Source organism: Puma concolor, chromosome C2, assembly GCF_028749965.1.
Source record: "Puma concolor isolate L17-30 chromosome C2, mPumCon1.1.hap2, whole genome shotgun sequence".
Taxonomy (NCBI): Eukaryota; Metazoa; Chordata; class Mammalia; order Carnivora; family Felidae; genus Puma; species Puma concolor.
Window position 1 is genome coordinate 9,439,911 of NC_141675.1, and position 21,968 is coordinate 9,461,878.

The window sequence follows — 21,968 nt, forward strand, 5'->3', positions numbered from 1 at the left end:
TCATGTCCCAATTACATATATCAGATTTTAGTTTATAAATTTCTCCATTCAAATGTACCTCCGCAATTCTTTCATACTTTACTTGCATTTTAGTATACAATTAATCTCTTAGCAACACGCAAAAAATAATAATTCTGAAGCCTTAAATGGTACAGAATGAGGGGCGCCTGGGTGGCGCAGTCGGTTAAGCGTCCGACTTCAGCCAGGTCACGATCTCGCGGTCCGTGAGTTCGAGCCCCGCGTCAGGCTCTGGGCTGATGGCTCGGAGCCTGGAGCCTGCTTCCGATTCTGTGACTCCCTCTCTCTCTGCCCCTCCCCCCTTCATGCTCTGTCTCTCTCTGTCCCAAAAATAAATAAACGTTGAAAAAAAAAAAATTTAAAAAAAAAATGGTACAGAATGAAAGAGTCTAAAAACTCAGTATTGGTTCATATTGCATGGAGCCTGATGAAAACATTTTGGGTTCTCAAAAGAGTCTATGAAAGGAGCCTATAATTAGCTTAAAATTTTATTTACCTTTTTTTAAATTATAGTTACTGTTCCTTCCCCCCCCCCCCCCCCCCAGGTGAGAGTGTGATCAGAGGAGGGAGACAGAGAGAGAGAGACAGACAGACAGGGGAACAGAAGATCCAAAGAGGGCTTCTGCGCTGACAACAGCAAGCCCGATGCAGGGCTCAAACTCAAACCCTGAGGTCACAACCCGCGCCCAAGTCACGACCAAGTCAGACGCTCAACCACGTGAGCCACCTAGGTGCCCCATTAGCTTAACATTTTTAAGGAAATATAACAGATATTATCAATCTATAATTCTATCATCCTTTACTCTACCTACCCTATTTCATGACTTTCATTTTTGGGACTTCACTTTTAGAATTTCATTCAGAAATAAACAAGAAAATCAACCTCACGATTTTACACAGTCACGCGTCTGTGTAGGAGTCAAATGTTATCCAGCTACTTTGCCCACGTTAAAATGACCTGACGCCGGCTGGGGTGCCCGGGTGGTGCAGTCAGTTGGGCATCGGACTCCTGATATCAGCTCAGGTCACTATCCCAGGGTCATGGGATCAGGTCCCACATCTGGTTCCACGTCAGGATCCATAAGGAGCATGGAGCCTGCTTCGGATTCTCCTTCTCTGCCCCCTCACCACCCACAGCCTCTGCCCTTTCCCCCCACTGGTGCAGTGTACTCTAAAAATTTTTTAAAGACTTTAGGCTGTACCTAAAAGCCAGACTCACTTGCAAAGCATTAATTTTTACTATTAATAGAGTATGCTTCTAGTTATAATCATCAGATTCAGAATGGCTAAACCTGTCTAAAATTTCAAAATAAAACTGGACTATTCAAAATGCCTATTGAAATAAAAATTACTTTGGGGTGCCTGGGTGGCTCAGTCGGTTAGGCGTCCGACTTCGGCTCAGGTCATGATCTCGCGGTCCGTGAGTTCGAGCCCCGCGTCAGGCTCTGTGCTGACAGCTCAGAGCCTGGAGCCTACTTCGGATTCTGTGTCTCCCTCTCTCTCTGCCCCTCCCCCGCTCATGCTCTGTCTCTCTCTGTCTCAAAAGTAAATAAAAAACATTTAAAAATTTTTTTTTAGGGGCGCCTGGGTGGCACAGTCGGTTAAGCGTCCAACTTCAGCCAGGTCACGATCTCGCGGTCCGTGAGTTCGAGCCCCGCATCGGGCTCTGGGCTGATGGCTCAGAGCCTGGAGCCTGTTTCCCGTTCTGTGTCTCCCTCTCTCTCTGCCCCTCCCCCGTTCATGCTCTGTCTCTCTCTATCCCAAACATAAATAAACGTTGAAAAAAAAATTTTTTTTAAAAAAAAAAAATTTTTTTTTAAATAAAGAAATAAAAATTACTTTGATCAAAATTGAAACAGAAGGTATCTGTAATCACATATAATATCCTTTTTTTACAAAGGGCTCCTAAAAAACATGAACAGAGAAATAAAAATTGCCAATGAAGCGAAATTTCTTTTTTGTCAGCTTAGCAAAAATGTAGAAGGTCAACAAAGTCTACTGGGAGGGAAGGGGCTCTCTGGAGGTGCTACGCCAGCACACATTCCAAGCAGGTAACAAATGCACCCAATTGTTTCATGTTCTAAGCCTCTGGCCACCAACCCCACTGTCAGGAAACTCCAAGGAGGTGACTGCCTAAAGGAACAATAACAAATACACAGAAGGGTATTTACTGTACCAGTGTACGTGATATTCCAAGTCAAGAAGTACTCTAGGGGCGCCTGGGTGGCTCAGTCAGTTAAGCGTCCCACTCCTGATTTCAGCTCAGGTCATGATCTCAGAGTTTGTGAGTTCGAGCCCCTCATCAGGCTCTGTACTGACAATGTGGAGCCTGCTTGAGATTCTCTCTCTCCGTCTCTCTCTACCCCTCCCCTGCTCACTCGCTCACAAAAATAAACATACATTTAAAAAAAAATAAAAACCAAAAGGAAGTACTCTCAGGGTGCCTGGGTGGCTCAATCACTCAGTCAGCTAACCTTCTGACTCTTGATTTGGGCTCAGTTCATGATCTCATGGTTCTTGAGTTTGAGCCCCACGACGGGCTCTGCGCTGACACCACTGAGCCTGCCTGGGATTCTCTCTCCTCTTTCTGCCCCTCCCCTGTTTGTGCTTGTGTGCTCTCTCTCGCTGTCAAAAAGTAAATAAAAGGGACAGAAGTGGACAGAACTAGGTTATAGAGCAGTATCATTTATGCAAACAAGTATATACAATATAGGGATATAAATATGTGGACATGTGGATACCCATCCTAAATCAAGTAGATGTGTACCCTATCAAAAGGCATCTGAAGACTAGAGCAAAATAACGCTCATCCTGAGAGTATTCCATTGTTAAGCACAAGGGGAATTAGCAATTCCTTCTGCACTTTTTTTCTATATTTAACGAAGCTGGAGAATGGGTGATTTCCTATGTTACATTAAATTTACTCTTCATGTTACACCCTGACGCAGAGACCCCAAACACTTGCCTAAACCACCCCTATGCCCCAGATACCTAGTGACAATCTGAGCTAGAAACCAATTGTTCTTGTCTGCTAACCCAGGGAGACCCGCTCCGGACTCCTGGCCTGCCTTCTTACAATCCCATGCCACAGTGGCTTCTCATTTGCTGCCATTACTGCAACCCAGAAAATTCAAGTTGGGCCTATTGGCCTCTCACTCGCACTCTCATTGTGACAGGATTATCATAAAAACACATCATATTAAAATACCACTCAGCAGTTATTACATTAACTGTATCTTGACAGTATCATCCCTAGTTCAACAGTGTCAGACAGACTTAGTCTGAAATCCACAATGGAAAACAACGCCCTTCTTGGACTTAAGAAGTTACAAGAAAATCTGTCAACCAATTAGGCAACTGTTTAATACATTAAAGGAGAAATGGACTTTAAACCTTCCTCATGATTAAAAATCCCTGCAAACAGAGATAGACAAACCAGGTTCTTAACTACAGAACACACACTGATGGTTAGGAGAGGAGAGCTCGGTTAACTAGGCGATGGGGATTGGGGATGGCACCTGTCGTGATGAGCACCAGGTGACGTACGGAAGTGTTGAATCACTCTCCTGTACACTTAACATTACCTGTTAACTAACTGCAATTAATTTTTTTTAATTTTTTAATGTTTGTTTATTTTTGAGAGAGAGAGAGAGAACACAAGCAAGGGAGGGGCAGAGAGAGAAGGAGACAGAGAATCCGAAGCAGGCTCCAGGCTCTGAGCTGTCAGCACAGAGCCCAACATGGGGCTCGAACCCACGAACTGCGAGATCGTAACCTGAGCCGAAGTCAGACGCTTAACCAACTGAGACACCCAGGGGCCCCTAAATTTTTCTTTTCAGACAGAGCAAGGGCACAAGTGGGGGGGGGGGGGGAGGGAGGGAGAGAAGAGGAGACGGGGAGGGAGGGAGAGAGGGGGAATTCAAACAGGATCCACGCTCGGCACAGAGCTTGACACAGGGCTAATCCCATAACCCCAGGATCATGACCCGAGCCGAAATAAACAGTTGGACACTCAACCGACTAAGCCACCCAGGCACCCCTAAAATAAGAACTTAAAAAAAAAAACCTGCAAATGGAAAACACTCTTAATGTAAATTCTTATTTTTTTAAAGAGGTAATTTTAAAAGTTCTGTGTATATTAAGAACAGTACTATTTTTAGAAGTACATGAAAGGAGAAAAAGATTCTTCTCATTCATATCAAAATACTATCCATACATACCTTTTCTGAGGGTCTTTTTGAAGTAAACCACCAAGCAAATTAATAAAATCTGAAGAAGCTTTAGGAAGAGAAGAATCTATACACAAATTGATCCCCAAAAAGAAAAAAAAAAAATGGTAAGTACATGGATATATGCCGTGCATAAACTTTAGAGTGATAGTATTTGAGCACACGTTTAAGAGAACACTGAATCCATTAACAACTATATCCTCCATTTAATGGGGGTGAGGAATGAGCATAAAAATAAAAAACAGTTTTTCCTAGACCATAAAAAACATGAATCTCAAAAACTAAATTTGGACTAACCTCTACACTTTCTCTTTACTGAATAAGCCTGGCCAGGATCACCAGGCTGGCAAATTCACATCCTTGTCTCAACTTTTAATTATGCCTCATACTCTGAGGCATTCTTAATTTGACCAACTTGGCTTTATAATGTACGGTGATAAGAATACTTGCAATCCCTCTTTTCTCCCCCTCTTTTAAAGATTTTTAACAGGAAAATAATGTCACAATATTATGACACTGTCCAATTCCAATAGTCTGTAAATGTTAGTTCTTTTTCAATTAGAATATACCACAAATTATCAGTCTGTGGATACAAGTGGCCCCGAAGACAGTGGACAAAGACATCCAACAGAGGGCACTATTGGGCACGATGGCCACAGTCTAATGAAGATCCCTAATTAAGTGTGGGCCACCAGACGTACCCTGACCAGATCTTTGACACCTGTATTTTCAGATTTCTGTTCCCTGCCTAAAAATCTTTAAATGACAAAACAATAATACTTCTAGTATTCAAAACAAAAACAATAATCCAAAGTCATCATTACAGGAAATAGATTTTGTAGAAATCAACCATTCTTAAAGAAAAAGCAAGCAGTTTTGTTTTCTTTTAAGAAGTATAGACTATTTTCAAAGTAACGTTTTGGCTTTTTCATTTAGGATGACCTTTGAAACCTTAAAAGAATTCTGTATTCCCAGTTTTTCCATTAATTAGTTGTAAAAGTTTTCCTCATCAAGTTCTGTTTTCATTTGTGTATCTTAAGATTCACTTTTCTTGTGGTATATACTAAAGTGTTTTCCTATGCTATGTTTGGGCCTTTTGGTTTTTTTTGTCTTGCCTTAAAATTGTTAGTGGTAGATTGTTATATCAAAATCCATTTGATTAAAGTTCCAATCATTTTAAGACACTACAACTATATCCAGTTTAAAGTCTTTAAAAACTTGTCAGGGGCATCCTGATTCATCGAGGAAAGAGCTGACAAATGCCTGACTTATCCCTATTCGAACACTAAACAGAAATAAATACAAGGAACATGAGTACAAAGTAAGTAAATAGTACATTCACAAGAAACGCAAAAGTTTCAGTTTTTAAAATCTTTATACCAGACTTCTGTTGATATAGGAGCACAAAATAATTAAATGAAGGAATCTATTAGTGCTTTTTTTCCATTATCTTAAGAAGGCAAAGGGAATGCTAACATTTCTAAAAATATCAACTTGGGACTATTTATAAAATATAAATTTGGGGGTTAGGAATCAAAAACAGACTTTGGGTAACAGTGTACATTTATAGCGTCAGACGTAAACTAACTGCATTTATGATAAAAAAAAAAAACCTACGTTTTGGTTTGTTTTTTTAAACATTTTTGAGAGAGCATGCACACAAGCAGGGAAGAGGCATAGAGAGAGGGAGACAAAGAATTCAAAGCAGGCTCCAGACTCTGAGCTGTCAGCACAGAGTCCAATGTGGGGCTCAAACCGACAAACCGTAAGGTCATGATCTGAGCCAAAGTTGGACCCTTAACCAATTGGGCCACCCAGGTGCCCAAAACTCCTACCTTTTGGAACAGGTGGCAAAGGATCTGCATAAAAAATCTTTTCAATTAATTCTGAAAAACTTTCTGAGAAGAATGGAGGTCTTCCTGAAATTACATGAAAAATTGTAAAATTAAACAATAGTTTGCTATTACCAACCTATAATTCTAAATAAATCTCAACTATACATAGTTTAGGACTACACAACTTACAGGAAAAAAATATATATAGCAATAACTACTTATTGAATGCCTGGTACAGATGAGGCACACTGTCTGTATATTTTCCTATTTCTGTAATTCAAAACATATCATCCTAACGAAGATGCTAATTATGTGTGGACCATTATCTAAGGGCTGTATGGGCCAGTGGACACATCTGAACAATTCACAGGCACAGGTACCTTTACAAGAATTTCCACTAATAATCACAGTTTTTAATAAGTAGGCACATGTTAACATTCCAAATGATTATCATGAAAAATACCTGTATGTCAACAGTTCCTTGACGTAGATATCAAAGGTTCTAGGCATATGCCTAGACACCAAGCATACAGGAGGAATACAGAGGGAAGCAAGCCAAAACCAGGATATATAAAAATTTAGAAAAGCTAGTTTTCATGTCTTCCAGGATAAAAACTACAGATTTAATCTTTTTGTGTGTGCCCAGCTCTGATTTAAACTGTACCAGAAAGTAATCACCTGAAAACATTTCATAAAGCAGACAGCCCAAAGACCAGAGGTCACTGGTGATGGAGAAGTCAGTACCCCTTAAAATTTCAGGTGCTGTATATGTAAGAGATCCTGAAAGTATAAAGAACAACTTTGTTAGGCATTTTTAACAATCCCAAAAACAAACCTGCCTACAAAAGACCTGGTAAGGCAAAAAAAAAAAAAAAAAAAAAAAAAAAACCAGGAAGAAAACACACCTTCATGTACATTTCACCTTTTTTAAAGTTTTCTGATTCTAAGGTTTCATTTACAAGGATACGTAAGAATACAAATAGGTTTGGGAAATCCACTTGAGTCAGAGGTGTGGCACAATTCTGTATGTTAAGTTAACAACTTAATCAAAAGAATCTCTGATTATAATATTTTGACTAGAATAGGGTTATACAGCATTAACATCCCAAATTCCCACTGGCTTACCAACAAATGTTTATTTATTACTCAAACTACATGTCAACCACGGGTCAGCCCCTGGGCTCAGACCCTCACAGTCAAAGAGCCAGGCTGAGAGAGGCTGCATCTCAAGACATGCCTCCTCCATCACCAAGACAGGGAAAGAATGCACACTGCACATGGGCTCTGAAAACTCCCACCTCCAAGTAACTCACATCACTCCTGCTCACATTTCCTTAGCTTTGGCAGGGAGAAGATACAATCCTACCATGGATCCAAAAGAACAGGAAATATTTCATGATTAGCAATAAGGTGTGCCACATACACTTTACCCTAAGTTTAGTAGAACATGGAAATTGCGGATTCTTAGGGCACTGGGTGGCTCAGTCGAGCATCCGACTCTTGATTTCGGCTCAGGTTAAGATCTCGCGGTTCGTGAGTTCAAGCCCGACTTCAGGCTCTGCACTGACAGCGAGGACGCTGATTGGGATTTTCTCTCTCTCTCTCTCTCTCTCTCTCTCTCTCTCTCTCTCTCTCTCTCCCCGCCCCCCTCTAAATAAAATGTAAAAAGTAAAATATGTAGCAAATTCTCGAGCTAGCAAGTTCCCTTATTTACTGATGAGAGAAACCAAAAGCTTAGAGGGTTCCCTAACATCCCCCAAGTCACACAGCGGGCCACTTGCAGAACACCCACCAGAACTCTACCTAAAACCCTCCCACCTTCCAGTGAGAATGTTCTTTCCATGAAGCGAGCAATCATCAACCGTCTGGAATATAAAATTCTACTGAGGTAAGCCTTCCAGCAAATACTATCTCAAGGGCCCACTGCGGCCACAGCAGCAGCCTCATGTGTCCTCAGGTTTTAAAGTTCTCCTATGTGACATTTTGGCTAGACAATCACATTTCATACATACATTCATCTCATTCACCAAACACATACAGAAGACCTATTTGCCTTTACTTTTGCCAGATCCTGAGAAAGCAAATCTAAGCAAGACCCCCAATGTGCCCAAGCACCCCGCCCAACACTTAACCGGTGTATCATTAATATGTGTTAATTGTGAACATCTGTCTCTCTTCCTCACCTAGAAATGCAAGTTCAGTTAGGCCAGGGACTTTTACCTTTGTTCACATTCGTATTTCCAGTATCTAGAACATGCCTAAATTTTTGTTGATTTATGCAATGTATTTCACACGAATCAATGGATGTACTAATGAACAAATGAATATGAAGTCCCTACCTTCATAAGTGAATGTAAAAAGACAATGTAATAAAATGATTAACATGTTAAGTTCGACGACAGATTTACATAGCGAACATTACTAAAGAATTACTGCTTCACACAATCTCTCCTCAAGCACCAGGATTCCCAGATCCCACGTCACTGCAAAAATCACTGCCCAAGAATTCACCCTAAAAATCTTCCCTAATTTCAGAATATCAGCTACTCAACAATGTTGAAAAACCATCTATTGAGCCACTAGTGTATGCCAGGCACCGTTCTATGTGCTGAGAATACAGAAGAAAGCAGGAAAACATGGCCATCCTTATGTTCTAATGAGCGGTCAGGGACACAGGAAGCCAAGGATAGGATGCAGGTTTGTTCGAGGTTCCCTGTACCTCACATGGTACTGGATCTATGCAAAACCCATTAGGCCATGGGCAAAGCCGTCCCCGTATCCAGACTTCTCCTCCTCTCTTATTTTCAATATATTATTTTGACTGTCAAAAATGGCAAAAATATATTTATTATTTTGACTGGACAGCATCTCCTAAACACACGACTTGGGCAGCCCACAACTAGGGTTCCGATCCATAAGCTTTCCACGTACCTTTGACTCTACCTTTTAAGGTTTTCTTCAGTGCATTTTCCCCACTATCACCTCCTCCTTCTTCTGCTGCCACCAAAGCAAAGAACTCTTCCAAATTTTCACCTTCCACTTTGGCCAAGCCAAAGTTACTGAACTTCAATGTGCCAGGCCCTTCCAAGAGTATCTATGAAGATTAAAAAATGTGTTCAGAATCCAATTCCATTTGTACTTCCTTCAGGACCTCCCCTAATCTCACTGTAGAACTCTGAGCATGGGCTTTCTGGCTTCATCCCAACTCAAAAAATTAAACGCATACAATTTTACAAGAAGCCAAAGAAAAATACATCCAACATTTTAACAATAGAATTAAACACTAAACTGCCCATTCTCAGATGTATACAATGAACACATGATAACCATAGCGGGGAAAACCACACGCTTTGGGGAAAGATGAAGAACAATGTATGTGGAACAATCGAGACTCACCGATCCTCGGTGACTGCTGGAGGAGGATGTGAAGACCCACCTGTCCGTGTTATTTACTCAAGGGTTCAAAACTAGGGTTGCAAAGGTAAAGATCTAGGCCTAGATCCACCACTTACTGGCAGCCTGAGCTGGAGAACTTACTTATTACCCTTTGAAATCTCAGTCTCTTTACCTGTATAATGGGAAAAAGACTACTGCCCTTCAGATTGTCTTAAGGATTAACTAAGGTTATACATACAGAGGGTTTTGTTTTTTTTTTTTTAAACAACGACTGGCATGTGATAAGTGCTCAAATGTGCTCACACAATTTGTGATGAGAAGTTACCAGCTGAATGGTGACACCAGTGTCTATTACTTGTATCTTGTCCCCCAGAGCCATTAAAACTATTTCTGGGTAGTCACAACAGGTCAGGTGGATCTTTGTTTTTAAAAGCAATTTAAGGGGCGCCTGGGTGGCGCAGTTGGTTAAGCGTCCGACTTCAGCCAGGTCACGATCTCGCGGTCTGTGAGTTCGAGCCCCGCGTCAGGCTCTGGGCTGATGGCTCGGAGCCTGGAGCCTGTTTCCGATTCTGTGTCTCCCTCTCTCTCTGCCCCTCCCCCATTCATGCTCTGTCTCTCTCTGTCCCAAAAATAAATAAATGTTGAAAAAAAAAAATTTTTTTTTAAATTAAAAAAAATAAAAGCAATTTAAGGTCTATCCTTAATTTTTGGTCACAAATACTAAGGATGTCTGGTAGTCTACAACAGTGGCTTTTAAATTTTTTGAGCACCAAATCCCCTGTAGGTCCTGTTAAGATAAAGTGCTAGTCCCTACCCCCAGTTTCTGATTCAGTAGGTCTGGGTGGGGCCCAAGAACCCACATTTCGAATGAATCCCAAGTAATGCTGATACTGCTGGTCTGGGGAGCACACTTTGAGAACACCCCCAGCAGGGGTCAGCACTTTGCAATTTTTTTTTTTAAGTTAATAAACATTTTAGACTTTGCAGGCCATAAGATCTTTGTCCTGACTACTCAACTCTGCAGCCCACTGACAATACATAAATAAAAAGATGGGTTCCAATAAAACTTCATTTACAGAATTGGTCATGGTGCCCGACCCTGACAACCCCTGCTCAAAAAAGAAAAGGTTATGTTACAAAGCAGTGTGAATTTCCTAGATTACATAGAACACTAGACTTCATTAAAACAACTCCCTCACAGGGAGCTGTACAGCCACTGGGCCAAAGCCCAGCCAGGACTTGTTTTTATTTTATTTTTTTTTTTTTCAACATTTATTTATTTTTTTGGGGACAGAGAGAGACAGAGCATGAACAGGGGAGGGGCAGAGAGAGAGGGAGACACAGAATCGGAAACAGGCTCCAGGCTCTGAGCCATCAGCCCAGAGCCTGACGCGGGGCTCGAACTCACGGACCGCGAGATCGTGACCTGGCTGAAGTCGGACGCTTAACCGACTGCGCCACCCAGGCGCCCCCAGGACTTGTTTTTATATATGCATGAGCTAAGAGTGGTCTTTAAATTTCTAAGTGGTTGCCAAACATCAAAATAAGATAAGTTTCCTGATATGTGTAAATTATATGTAACTGACATGCCAGTGTCCATAAAGTTTATTGAAACAAAGCTATACCTTTTCACTTAAGTATTGTCTACAGCTGCTTTCAGGGCTAGGACCACAGTTAAGTGGTTGTAGACTTGAGGCACATATATAGTTATTTCAAACGAGAACTTCTCATTATAAAGTTTTCATGGAATTTTTTATGTTATCTTACAGAGGGTCTATAATAACGTTTAACAAGGAAATATTCAACTTTTTATTTCATCATGTACATTTTAACAAAGGAAAAGTAGCAACTCAAACCAGTAACAAGTACAATCCCTAAGAATATGTACTTATAAATAATAGATGCCATTGAACGAAAGCACCAGAAAACGTCCTAGAAGCCTAACCTAAATGTAGTACATAATCCGTCTTCATATCAAAGACAAAGAAGCTACTAGGGCAGAGAGAGAGAAAAAGGGTAACCTGCCCAAGTTCACACAACTTCTAAACGTTAGGGTCAACTGTGACTCTGAAACTAAGCAGGTTTCATGACTCTACTATACTAAAGAACACTTAGTTACAGATCATTACCAGAAGCTATTTGACCCATAATACCAGTAATCAAGCAAAAATGCCATTATCAAACTAAAATAGTGGCTCATAATCAGATACCACAATTTAAGAGCTAAGCATCTTCTTACTTTATAGATATACTGAGCTCATCAGTCACAATATACCTCAGCAGCAATAATAATTACTCAAAGGACTCTGAAGGGAGGGGAGAATTTGCATTCTAAAAGCTACTTCAACAGGTAGCTAAAAAGGTAGCTAAAATATGGCACTATGCTTTTTAAAAACAGTAAGTCAATTTCAAGATGTTCTACATTTTATCTAAATTCTGTCTAAAATTAAAAACACCTTTGAGAAAGCATTGTAACTTAAGACAGAGCAGTTAGGAAATCAAAACTTCCATGAATTACCTTGCCTGGAGAAATGTCACAAAAGAGAATGCCAAGTTGATGAAGATGATGTAATCCAGCAATGAGGTCAACCCCAAATTCTCTCACAACACCTTCTGGGAGGTTTTCATCTTGAGCAATCACCATTTCTAGGGAACCACCTGCAAGTTGATTAAAACCACCAATTTTAACCCACCAGCATGACACAATGCCCCCAGGAGGTTCCATGCTAGGGAGATACTGAGCTTTAAAAACTAATCAAATCAGTATACCTGGACAGACTGGCAGGGGAAATATGCATGTGAATGAACACAGTGGACCAAGCACCCTAAGAGGAATCTGTATCCACTCTCCAGAGTCAGCTTCCAGAGAAAGACTGCTTGGGCTGGGAGAATGGTCCACACGTAAGCAGGCGGGATGAAGGGAGAATCCCTCTAATGCTGTGACTGCTAACTCCAGATCCCATAGAAGTTGAACAGCTGCAAAAATTAGCGGTCAATACTAACCCAAATTGTGCATTTAAAGCACATTACGCAAAGTATAGCCACATGTACTCTTGTGCAAAGGTGGATCGCATTCTACAAAGTACGGCATGGCAGAAAAGATGCCTTTCCTTAACAGAAAATCAACACCTTCAGCGTACATCACTGAGGAAATTAAACGTCGAAGGCAAACACATTGTGAAAACCATCTCTATACTCTTCTAAGATCCCAGTCACATTTCTACCATCTATATGCCAGAAACTTTTTTTTTTTTTTTTAAAGCATCAAGATTCCAAGAGGAGCCAAGTTCAGAGAAACCTATGTAATCCTGCACATGATGTTCCTTCCCCAGAGCACTCTGTGAAGACTGTATATCCCAGGCAGCTGTCCTAACTTAGGTTCAAATAAAATGCTTTTCCTTTCTCTTTAAAAAAAAAAAAAGTTTTGGGGCACCTGGGTGGCTCAGTTGGTTAAGCATCCCACTCTTGATTTCAGCTCAGGTCATCATCTCATGGTGGTGAGATGGAACCCCAGATCGGGCTCTGTGCTGGGCATGGAACCTGCTTAAGTCTCTCTGTCTCTGTCTCCCCTTTGTCCCGCCCCCCTCCCCTCCCCCCGACTCGCACATGCACACCTACGTCCTCTCTCTCAAATAAATAAATAAAACTCTTTAAAAAAAATAAAAAAGAAAAGTCTTAGCTGGCATCTGAAAGTTCAATCAGAACGGTGATTAAGGTAGGAGGTATTTGGGGGGTTATTTTGTTTTGGTGGGTAAGGAACCACTCCAAATACAGGCATCCATCAGTAAGGCTGTAACAATGGTGGGGAAGAAGAACAGCTGAGGCAAAGAGTAACACAGGGAAAGTTCCCTGATCACCTCTACAGTGCATACAGCTGTGAAAGTAATTAAACCATAGTCCTTTCCTATTGATTCAGAAAAAAATAAAATCCAAATAAGGTCTTATTCCAAATAATCCATTTGATGGTTCAGTGTTATAAATTATAAGTGCCAAAAGACTCAAAGCTAGAAATTACAATATACCTTAATATTTAATGATCCTTTTTTATTACTCAATGTATAAATAGAAGACACTAACAGTGGTACTGTTTCCCTGAAAACACAAACTAAAAGCCCAGATAACAGTGATATATTTAGTCATTTTTCTCCCTAAACATAGCCCTAGAAAGTTGTATCAGGCAAGAGCTGTAACAAGTTATCTCTATTGTTTAGGAGGTGGTATGTGTGGAGTCATCTTTGTACTTTTTCACATTGCCTAAGTTTTTATAAACACGAAGTACTCTTTTCATAAAAATAAAAAGATGATCACTTTATACACCAATTAGCTAACTGATAGCTACTTGACCTAAAATACTTGATTTTTATTCATCGGGAAAACTTGTTTGATAAGTTAATCACTAAAAAATATTTCTAAATTTTTATGTGGGTGACTTAGTAGTATGTTATTCCAAAGTAAACCCCAAACTGAATTTGACTTGTCTTCCTCTTACCAAACATCTTTGCTCTATACCCTACCCTAATATCCAAACAATGTATGTGTAAGTCAACTGAGTCCAGAGTATCCAGTGCTTATATTTGTAATACAAAAGGAAAATAAAACCTACATGTTTTTTCAAAGCTACCTAAGATGGATGTATTTGTAACATGTCTTATACACACTCACCTGTGCAGAGTTCCACCACGAGCCAGAGATGATTGCTGGTTTCATACCATTCATGAAAAGTTACGATATTCTTGTGTTTAATTTCATGGGTGAGACGGACCTATAAAAACAGCATTCATTCACACACACTCACAAGTTGTTAAAATCTGCATCTATTAAGAAAACCTAAACACACAGTTGGGAAGTGGTCAATAGTGGAATTTAGTGGAATTCTATACAGATATTACAAATGATGGTTATGGAGGCTGGTGACACCCAAAAATGGTAATATACAATCTTAAAAAAAAAAAAAAAAAACCTCATGCGATACAGTTTTGTGTATTTGTGTAAACATAACATTACAAAAGAAATATTCATAGGAAAATGACTAAAAGTTAAAAATAGCTGAAACTGATTTTAATTTTTTCTACTTTTCTACTAATAGTGAGCACACAATACTTTCATAATCATGAAATAAATCATTTTCAAGGAGGAAAAAAAAAACCTTACCAAGTAAAAATAATTCAAAGGCTCAATAGTTAAATTATATATCAACTGACAAAATATTAGCCCAACATGAAAACAATTTTAAACATAAAAAATGATAGTGTAATGTTAAGTGAAAAAGGCAAGAAACAAAATTATGTAATACCATGACTTTAAAATTGAAACAGAACTCCTAGTAAAAAAGACTAGAACAAAAAAAACCAGGACAGGACTGTCTCACGTGATGGAACTACGCTGCCCTTTTTTCTTCTACCCGTTCTTCTGCATTGTACAAATTTTCTATAATGATGCTGTATTACTTTTACAATGTTTAAAGGAACTCTCAGAGGGTTCCACAATTTTCTTTTTAAATATATCCTTAGTGGGGGTGACTGCCTGGCTCAGTCAGTAGAGCACCCAACTCTTGACCTCAGGTCGTGGGTTCAAGCCCCACGCTGGGCATGGAGCCTACTGATACGTATCATTTATGATATATATCCATCCCTCGTGAATTCTAGTATCAATTCCCTCAGGCTATTAAAAGAAGAGTCATTGCAGTGAATATACTGATCTTAAGATGTACATTTCCATTGGATCATGAGAATACCTGTGCACCAAAACAAGAGTGAATTCCAAACTCAATAATAAAGATGCAAGGGTGCCTGGGTGGCTCAGCCGGTTAAGAGTCTGACTTAGGCTCAGGTCGTGATCTCACAATTCAGGAGTTCTAGCCACACAGCGCAGAGCCTGCTTCAGATCTTCTGTTTCCCTCTCTGCCCCTCCCCAGGGTGCGTTCTAGCTCTCTCTCTCTCTCTCTCAGAAATAAATATTTAAAAATAAAACAAAGACGCAAGAACCTGTCAAAAAAAATACTCAGTTGCCTCATGGGGGTTTTGCTTTCTCCTTTCAAGACCCCATTAAAAATGGAAACTAGAATCACAAAAACATGTGCTTTATTAGCAAACCATCCAGACTCAGAATTGGTGACAACTACCCAAGCACTTTGGATCCTTGTTTTCTGATTCTCTTACACACACACACACACACACACACACACACACACACACACACACACACACACGTCACTCACACTCAACACCGGCTAATCGGCCCATAATTTGTAGAAATACAGAGCTCCCTATTTAAAAAATGGAATGTGGTACATACACTCTAGGAACAACTCAGTGGGTTCATATTCTAACACAAAGAAAGGGAAATGAATCCACATAATTCAGAAAACATAATTGAGATGGGGAGAAAAAAAAAAGAGTGGTCAAGAGAATCTGAGGAGCACCTTGTAATAAACTCCCAATAAATTCTGTCCCAGTAGAGACTAGGGAGGGCATAGGGTGAGCCTGTCTAAATGATTCCCACGGACTCAGCCACCGGAAGGGGAAGGTCCTAATGGAAAACAAACGTGTGGAAACTCCCACAGAAATCAGGCCACAGTCCAGCCTCGGATGCTCACTACCACTCACTATATGCCAAGTACCCACTCTGCCAGACGCCTCCGCTCTCTCCATCTCGCCCTCCACCACCCGTCTGTTGATTAAATAGACTACTAAAACTAATCTCCTTTCCATGTGGCTACTATGAACTTTAAAGTCAGATCTGTAGCCCCCACTATATTTCGGTTGACCAGCACTGTTAGATGTTTACTAATAACCGTATCATCTCCAAAATCTGGCACACATCCTACCTCGTGACCACTGCTCCTTCACTTACCAACTCGGTCTCTACTACTCACTTCGGGTTCAGTTCAAACCTCCACACTCCGCATAGGAGCGAGCAACCGAGGCAGACGCCAGCCATGCTGACTGATCCGACTTCCGTTTGGAATCCCCAATCTTCAATGGCCCCAGCTAGTCTGTCCACCAAGTGACTATTCACGCTTTTGTTCTCCTTCTGCCTAGAACCCAGCCTTCCCCTCCCCCACCTAATTGAGGACTTAGCTTCTCATCTCAGAGAAAACCTCATCAGAAGAAAAACGCCTTATGTTCCTAGCATTGAATCTACAGACGAGCCCGCATCTTGTCTCGTACCCGTCTTTCTTCAACTACCCACACTCCTTACAAAAGCCCACACCACCTCACACCCATGAGAATAGTGATCTTCAAAACGAAACAAAAAACAGAAATAACAAGAGTTGCCGAACACGTGGAGAAATGGAATCCCTTGTACACTGTTGGTGGGCGTGTAAACTGGTACAGCCTCTGTGGAAAACAGTACGGCAATTCCTTAAAAAAAAAAAAAGTTAAACTAAAATATTCCACTTCTGGGTATATCCAAAGGATTGAAAGCAGAGTATGTCCCGAAGACATACGTGTGCACCCGTGTTTGCCTACTCACAATAGCCAAAAGGCGGAAGCAACCTAAGTGTCCAATGACAGGTAAATGGATAAGCAAAATGTGGTATATACGTACCATGGAATATTCTACATTCTCAAAAATGAAAGAAAGTCTGACACATGCTACAACGTGGACAAACTCTGAGGACATCATGCTAAGTGAAATCAGTCAGTCATAAAAAGACAAATGATGTATGATTCCACTTACATGAAGTACCATTCAGAGACAAAGTAGAATGGCAGGTGCTGGGGATGGAGAAATGCGGAATCGTTGTTTAATGTGTACAGAGTTTTAGTTTTGCAAGATGACAAGAGTTCTGGACAATTCAGCAATCGTACTTTGGGTATTTATTCAAACGAGTTGAAAACAGGTTCACACAAAAACCTGTTCACACATATTGCAGCTTTATTCTCAATTAAAAACAATCAAGATGCCCTCCCATCGGCAAATGAATTCAAAAAACTGGTACACTGGGGCGCCTGGGTGGCTCTGTCGGTTCAGTATCCGACTTCGGCTTAGGTCATGATCTCGCAGTTCATGAGTTTGAGCCCCGCATCGGGCTCTGTGCTGACAGCTCAGAGCCTGGAGCCTGCTTCGGATTCTGTGTCTCCCTCTCTCTGCCCTCCCCTATTCGCACTGTCTCTCAAAAATAAATAAACATTAAAAAATAAATAAAAACTGGCACATATGCAATGGAACATTGTCCATCAATAAAAAGAAATGAGCTCTCAGCCACAAAGAAACAAGAGAAAACTTAAATGCATATTGCTAAGATATCAACCTGAAAAGGCTACATACTGTGTAATTCCAAGTCTATCACATTCTGGAAAAGGCAAAAGTATGAACACAATAGAAAGATCAACGGTTGCCCAGGGTTGGGAGGAAGAGGGAGGGGTGAATAGGTGGAGCACAGATGATTTTTAGGGCAGTGAAACTCTTCTCTATGATTCTATAGTGACAGATCCATAGCATCACACATTTGTCCAAAACTATGGAACGTACAAACACCAAGAGTGCACCCCAAGGTAAACTACGGATTTGGGATGATGTGCCAATGTGGGTTCGTCCGTTGTAATAGATGTACCACTCTGGTAGGGATGTTGACCATGGGGAACGCTATACATGTGTGGGGACAGGGAATATAGGGGAAATCCCTACACTTTCTTCTTGATTTTACTGTAAATCTAAAACTGTTCTTGGGGCGCCTGGGTGGCTCAGTCGGTTAAGCATCTGACTCTTGATTTGGGCTCAAGGTCTTGATCCCACAGTTGCTAGATGGAGCCTGGCCTGAGTTCCACGAGGAGCGTAGAGACTGCTTAAGATTCTCTGCCTCTCTCCCTCTGCCCTCCCCTGCTTGCACAGGTGTGCTATCAAACTGCTCTTAAAAAATTAACTTTAAAAAAAAAGTGGAGTTCTAGAGATGTGATGGTTGTACAGCAACATTCATGTACTTAATATCACCAACTGTACACTTAAAAGTGGTTAAGATAGCAGGCACCTGGATGGCTCCGTCGGTTGAGTGTCCGACTTCAGCTCAGGTCATGATCTCGCTGTTCATGAGTTCGAGCCCCACATGGGGGCTCTGTGCTGACAGCTCACAGCCTGGAGCCTGCTTCAGATTCTGTGTCTCCCTCTCTCTCTGCCCCTCCCCCTCCCTCCTTCCCTCATTCAAAAATAAACATAAAAAAAATTTTTTTTAATAAAAATTTTTAAAAAGTGGTTAAGATGGTAAACTTTTTGTTATGTGTATTTTACCACAAGGGGGGGGGAGGGGAAGCTAAGTTTGGTCCAGCATATAAATTTCAAACTCAAGTCACTCTCACCCAAAGTCCTTCCTTTGGCAAGCTTCATAAATCACATACTAAATTTAAAAGTAAATGATCTAGGGGCACCTGGCTGGCTCAGTCAGACTCCTGACCTTGGGGGGTAAATTCAACCCCCACATGGAATGTAGAGATTATTTAAACTTTGAAACTTTGAAAATAGGATCGTACGTAGCTCTGTGTTTTCCCAAAGGGAGGAAAACATAGTCCACTTACCCAGTTGGTTATTTCAGGCCTTTTGCACTTATCAGTACAAAGAATAGCTACAAAATTGATTGTTCCCTTCCGTCGCCCTTTATAAACAACAGTCTTGCTTCCTCTGCCAATCTCCTCATACAGAATGAAGTTTTCCATCTCCGGGCCAACTTCTCACATTGGATAAAACAACAGCCTAATAGCATCTCTAGTTCCTACAAGGCAAACAAAAATAAAACTTATAAATGCAAGCTAGTTGCACGATTAATTAGCCTAGGATAGTATGTTAATCTAATAATTCTATAAACTCAGAAAATTCACCTACAAGTGTTGTATACCAGTGTCTTTTTGTAGGGGAAAATAAAACTAAAAAACTAATACTCAACTTCCTTCAACAAGGTCTTAAAAAATGATGAAAATGACAGCTATTTCTAACACATGTAACAAAATGAGGGATGAATGAGATTCCAATGTATCTCGACACTTTTGTTACCAAGGAAGGCACGTTGTGTCAATATCTGTATAGAATGGGGCAATATATGACCCACCTAAACCTCAAACAGGAGAAGCAAGAGACAATGTATGTTAAAATACTTTATAAACAAATATGGAATGCTAATATTTCCATCTAATCCAGAGATATTCTAAGAAATCAATCCAAATATTAAAGTCAGCTGTTACCAAACTCCTGGTTCCTGGACCAAACCCTGCTGCTTTTGTAAAATTTAACTGTATCATAATCACACCCATTCACTTCTATATTGTCTAAGGCTCCTTTTAGACTACAATTGCAGAGTTGTTATAACCAGAGCAATGGCTTCAACACATTCTAAAATACTTACTATCTGGCCCTTTACAGAAAAGAGTTTGCCAACTCCTGTTTTAAGTTAAAAAAAAAAAAAAATTTAACCAACCATTTCATCATCTAGGATATAACCAGATAAGAGTTCATTTTTTTGGCCAACAGAATGCCCTAATTTGCATGCATGAATAGGAGTTGATGCAGTCTTTCATCGGTTAGATTTTATTTAGAATTGAAGTACAGTAGTGAATTCAGGATTTTAAACAACATATTTATAATACATCAAAGTAGTTAATTTGCAAAATATATTTTAAATTGGCATCTCATAGATGGAAGGATTTTACATAACTATAGAAAATTTCCCAGAAATCATCCAGTAAGCAGTAGATATACTCTTTAAAAGCAGCTCATGTTTCTATATGGTATCCAGTAAGTCAGAAACTATACCGAAAACTCTTTGAAACAGAGAATGTAAAACAGAAGTTAATGGGTATGGTGTTTCTTTTGGGGCAAATGAAAATGTTCTGAATTAGTACTGATGATTGCACAACTTTGTGAATACACTAAAAATCACTGAATTGCACGTTTTAAAGGGGTAAACAATATAGTATGTGAATATCACAATTTTTATCGATATAATTGACATGTACATTAAGTTTAAAGTGTACAGGTGTTGATTTCAAACATTTATAGATCATAATCTGATTACTATCATAGCATTAGTCAACACCTCTACATGTCACATAATTACCACTTTTTTGTGGTTAAGAACATTTAAGATTTAGTCTCATAGCAACTTTGAAGTACATAATACATTATTGTTTAGTGTAATCACTATGATATACATTAAATCTCTGGAACTTATTTTCTGTTGTGGGCCATACAAACACTGGCTGAGGGACATATTTGGCCAAGAGGCAGCCGTTTGTCCTGTCTTGGCATATGGAACCAGTAATCAAAGAATCTAACAACTAATTCTATGATTCCATCTTCCAATGACATTAAAATTTACTGCAAAAAGCGAAATAATCTCCTATAAAGATGTATAGGCTACTAGTTACATTTATTTAGATTACAAACCTGGTCTCTACACCAAACCAGAAGAACTCAGACTACTGACAGCAAAATTCTTTAAGCAGAAAGGATGTGGGAAAAATCTGAATTTAAATCAAAGGAAACCCAGGACACCCGGGTGGCTCAGTTGGTTGGGCGACCAACTTTGGCTCAGGTCATGATCTCATGGTTCATGGGTTCAAGCCCCGCATTGGGCTCTGTGCTGACAGCTAAGAGCCTGGAGCCTGCTTTGGATTCTGTGTCTCCCTCTCTCTGTCCTTCTCCTGCTCATGGTTTCTCTTTCTTTCAACTATAAATATTTTTAAAATTTTTTAATAAACGGAAACCCACAAATGGCACAGATAGTAAAAGTGTTCATTAAAAAAATAAATTCTAAGTTCCCTCTAAGTTCCCTATACTCTCTCCACTCTAAAACCCACTCTTTAAAAAGAGCCAATCCTGACTCCTGACCCACCAAAATGCAGCCTAGACACGAGTAATTTTGTGGCAACAATACATAGTATGTAATATAACCAAAGAAAGATTAAATTGGCAGTATGTTAAGATGGAAAAGCTATTTAGCCAGGAAAAAACCAGACCTTTAATTACATGTTCACAACTTGGCTCTATTAGGATACACAAGGATAAGGTGTTGAAATAGTCTCCTGACTTTTTATATAAGACAGAGAGTTGATTCCTTCAGGGTCGACTGGGTGGCTCAGGTGGCTAAGCATCCAACTCTTAATTATGGCTCAGGTCATGACCTCACAGTTGTGAAATCAAGTCCCTTGTCAGGCTCTGTGCTGGGCCTGCTTAAGATTCTCTCTCTCCCTCTCTGTCCCTCCTCTGCTCACCCTCCCTCTTTCCCTCCCTCCCTCTCTCTCAAATAAATACATAATTGATTCCTTGAGAATATGGTTTTAAGCCACAAGAAAAAAAATTAAATCTTTACATTTTCAATTTGATTCAAGCCAAATAAATTCTTTTCTGAATTCTTTTACTGAGTAGGGGCATCTGAGCAGAACAGGCAGTCTGAAATTAACAAAATGCATCAATTACAAAGTCAGCTAAGGTTGGTTTACCATTGAAGCACTTCCCCCCTCTGGGGCTCAATTTCCTTAGAATAAAATAAGAATTGGAT

The 21,968-nt window shown here is 40.1% G+C and overlaps 1 protein-coding gene across 7 annotated transcripts in view; it reads right to left on the reverse strand.

Moving 5' to 3' along the window:
- ULK4 (unc-51 like kinase 4) overlaps positions 1-21,968 on the reverse strand; it is a 583,293-nt gene that overhangs the window by 559,510 nt on the left and 1,815 nt on the right. For 6 of the 7 annotated variants that reach the window (XM_086720521.1, XM_086720524.1, XM_086720523.1 and 3 more), the window contains exons 2-8: positions 18,994-19,187; positions 14,141-14,240; positions 11,997-12,136; positions 9,014-9,176; positions 6,761-6,862; positions 6,083-6,166; positions 4,239-4,314 (exon numbers count right to left, since the gene is read on the reverse strand). In XM_086720521.1, the coding sequence (XP_086576647.1) occupies positions 4,239-4,314; positions 6,083-6,166; positions 6,761-6,862; positions 9,014-9,176; positions 11,997-12,136; positions 14,141-14,240; positions 18,994-19,131 (803 nt within the window). In that variant the 5' untranslated portion in view covers positions 19,132-19,187. The remainder of the gene's footprint in view (positions 1-4,238; positions 4,315-6,082; positions 6,167-6,760; positions 6,863-9,013; positions 9,177-11,996; positions 12,137-14,140; positions 14,241-18,993; positions 19,188-21,968) is intronic. The other variant, XM_086720525.1, reaches the window with a different exon arrangement.